Here is a 2,078-nt window from a genome sequence, read left to right as displayed (position 1 = left end):
ACCCTGGTCATGGAGTTGGGCTGTGCTAGTCTATACACCTTTGTCACCATGGTGGGTGGTTGGTTGAATCCAAGACAAGCTTTCCCTTGTGGTATCATTAACAATGATGTGTAAAGCACCATCATCTTCAGTGGCGCTGTACAATAGACAGCCATTACAGGACAAGAATGGTGGAGATCCAGATGAAGCCAGGATGGGCAGATAAAATGGTACACAGAGGATCAATTATTAAAGGACTGTTCACAGAGCAAAGTGAATGTACTCCTTCACCACATTCACTAGATGCATCAAGGTGACTTAGCAAGTTACAATGCCCAAGGGGCAATTCACTTAGCTTAGTGAATGTGGAGGTTTTTCACTTTACAAAAATACTCAACCAGGTTCAAGGAAATCTTTGCAAATGATTGGATGATGGAAGTCAGCAGATTCATTCAATTTACTTAGCCTGGGGGCACCAAAATAAGAAATTCACTGATCCTACCTGCAATCAGGGGGACAGGCAGGGACCAGGGGTGCCATTGCAGTGATGACCCCCTAGACTGGAAGGGAAAATATCTGGATCCTGTAGGATAGGTCAGATAGGGGTAAGGGGAGGTGAGGTCAACATGGGCTATAAAATCCTTCTGCATTTTTACCTAATAAGTGTGGAATTTATTAGCTGCAATAGGCTACTGCCTGAGGGCACAAACAGAATTTATTTTATAAATATATAAGTTTACAAATGAATGCAATCACGTGTAAAGATCATTCCTAAAAAAACGGACACATTGAGGTTTTGGTAAGCTCTCTGTTTAGAGTTCCTTTGTCTCGTGTACCCATTATTAGGGGTTCCCACCATCACGACTCAAATCAGAGAACCCTTTTTGAGGTGTGGCAGACCCCATACCCCATTGTGCGGCTTTGTTGGGCCCCTAGAGGTCACATCATCATTGCTGTAGAGAGAGGAGGATGTGGGCACCGAGCACCTATGTTGTATGGCACCCTCTATGTATATAGAAAATACCCAGCCTACCTGCATGAAAGGTCGGCACGCACTCCGCTGCATCCATTATTGCCATAGTTCCCAGCGTTCCCCAGCCCAGAATGTACAGGTGCCCTTTCTTCTGTAGACTGCCAATGGGGGGAAAGCAGAAGGTGAGTAGTGAATTCTATACACGTGTGTGCCCAGAATATATATATATAGTGTGCAGAACCAGAGATAAAAATGAAATGTTTGTTAACAGGCAGGTAGGACAGGTGATGTCTCACCGACAATAAAACAGCCAGTATGAATGAAGATGCTTTAACTCTGCTTACAGTCCTGTGGTCACATTTAGGAAGTGCATAGTGCAAGGTACACACCTTGTGGCGGATTGCTTGAGCAATGTAGCTATCTTCTTGCTGTGGGCATAAGTAACTTTGTGCGCCCTCTCGTAAGTCCGTAGGATTTCCAGCACACACCTGGAAATGAAATTACATAGAGAAGACTCAATGTTCACACTTTTTATATTTATGGCTCTGGAGCCCCCTCCCATTCCCCAACTGATTTTGATTCCCTAGCAAGGATGGTGAGAACCCAACGCTCAAGGCACACTGAGGTCACTTCCACTGCGGTATTTTGGCTGGGTACATGATGTTGGGTAAATTGCATTATTTTGGTCACTTACTTCTCGGTCACCTCCACATTGGCGCTGGCTTTGTGAGCTACCAGGAAAAGCGTCTCCAGAAGTATCTTTGTGGCACTGCCGCCTTTCATACGTGAGGATCCACAGATGCCCTCAGGCTGAAAATTAAATGTAAAATGGTTGGTGTTTGACATTCACCCAGGTTAGTCCTACATATTTATAAGAACTGCAAATAGTTATTTCCATCTCCCCCCAAACCCGAAATTTCACAATGTAACAAAAATGAGGAGCAAAGAATTTTTTTATCAACATAGGAAACTCACCCCCACAGCTGGGTTCAGCACGAAGCCTTTCTGTGTGTCATGGAGGCTTTGCAACCGCTCTGCCACTTGTCTGAATGTGGATGTCCAGCCTTCAATCTGTTCATTCCTAGAAGGTCACAAGAGGGGTCAGTTATGTTATTCAGCAAGGGGA

At 44.7% G+C, this 2,078-nt stretch overlaps 1 protein-coding gene across 1 annotated transcript in view; it reads right to left on the bottom strand.

The window, feature by feature from the left end:
* GCKR (glucokinase regulator) overlaps positions 1-2,078 on the bottom strand; it is a gene marked incomplete in the record, with an annotated part of 24,172 nt that overhangs the window by 13,465 nt on the left and 8,629 nt on the right. The window contains 4 exon segments of the mRNA XM_072408485.1: positions 1,013-1,110; positions 1,342-1,440; positions 1,647-1,762; positions 1,928-2,033. Of these exon segments, the coding sequence (XP_072264586.1) occupies positions 1,013-1,110; positions 1,342-1,440; positions 1,647-1,762; positions 1,928-2,033 (419 nt within the window).

This window comes from Pyxicephalus adspersus, chromosome 4 (genome assembly GCF_032062135.1).
Source record: "Pyxicephalus adspersus chromosome 4, UCB_Pads_2.0, whole genome shotgun sequence".
Lineage (NCBI taxonomy): Eukaryota > Metazoa > Chordata > Amphibia > Anura > Pyxicephalidae > Pyxicephalus > Pyxicephalus adspersus.
Note: the sequence above shows the minus strand (reverse complement) of the source record. Positions and strands in the feature narration are given on the sequence as shown.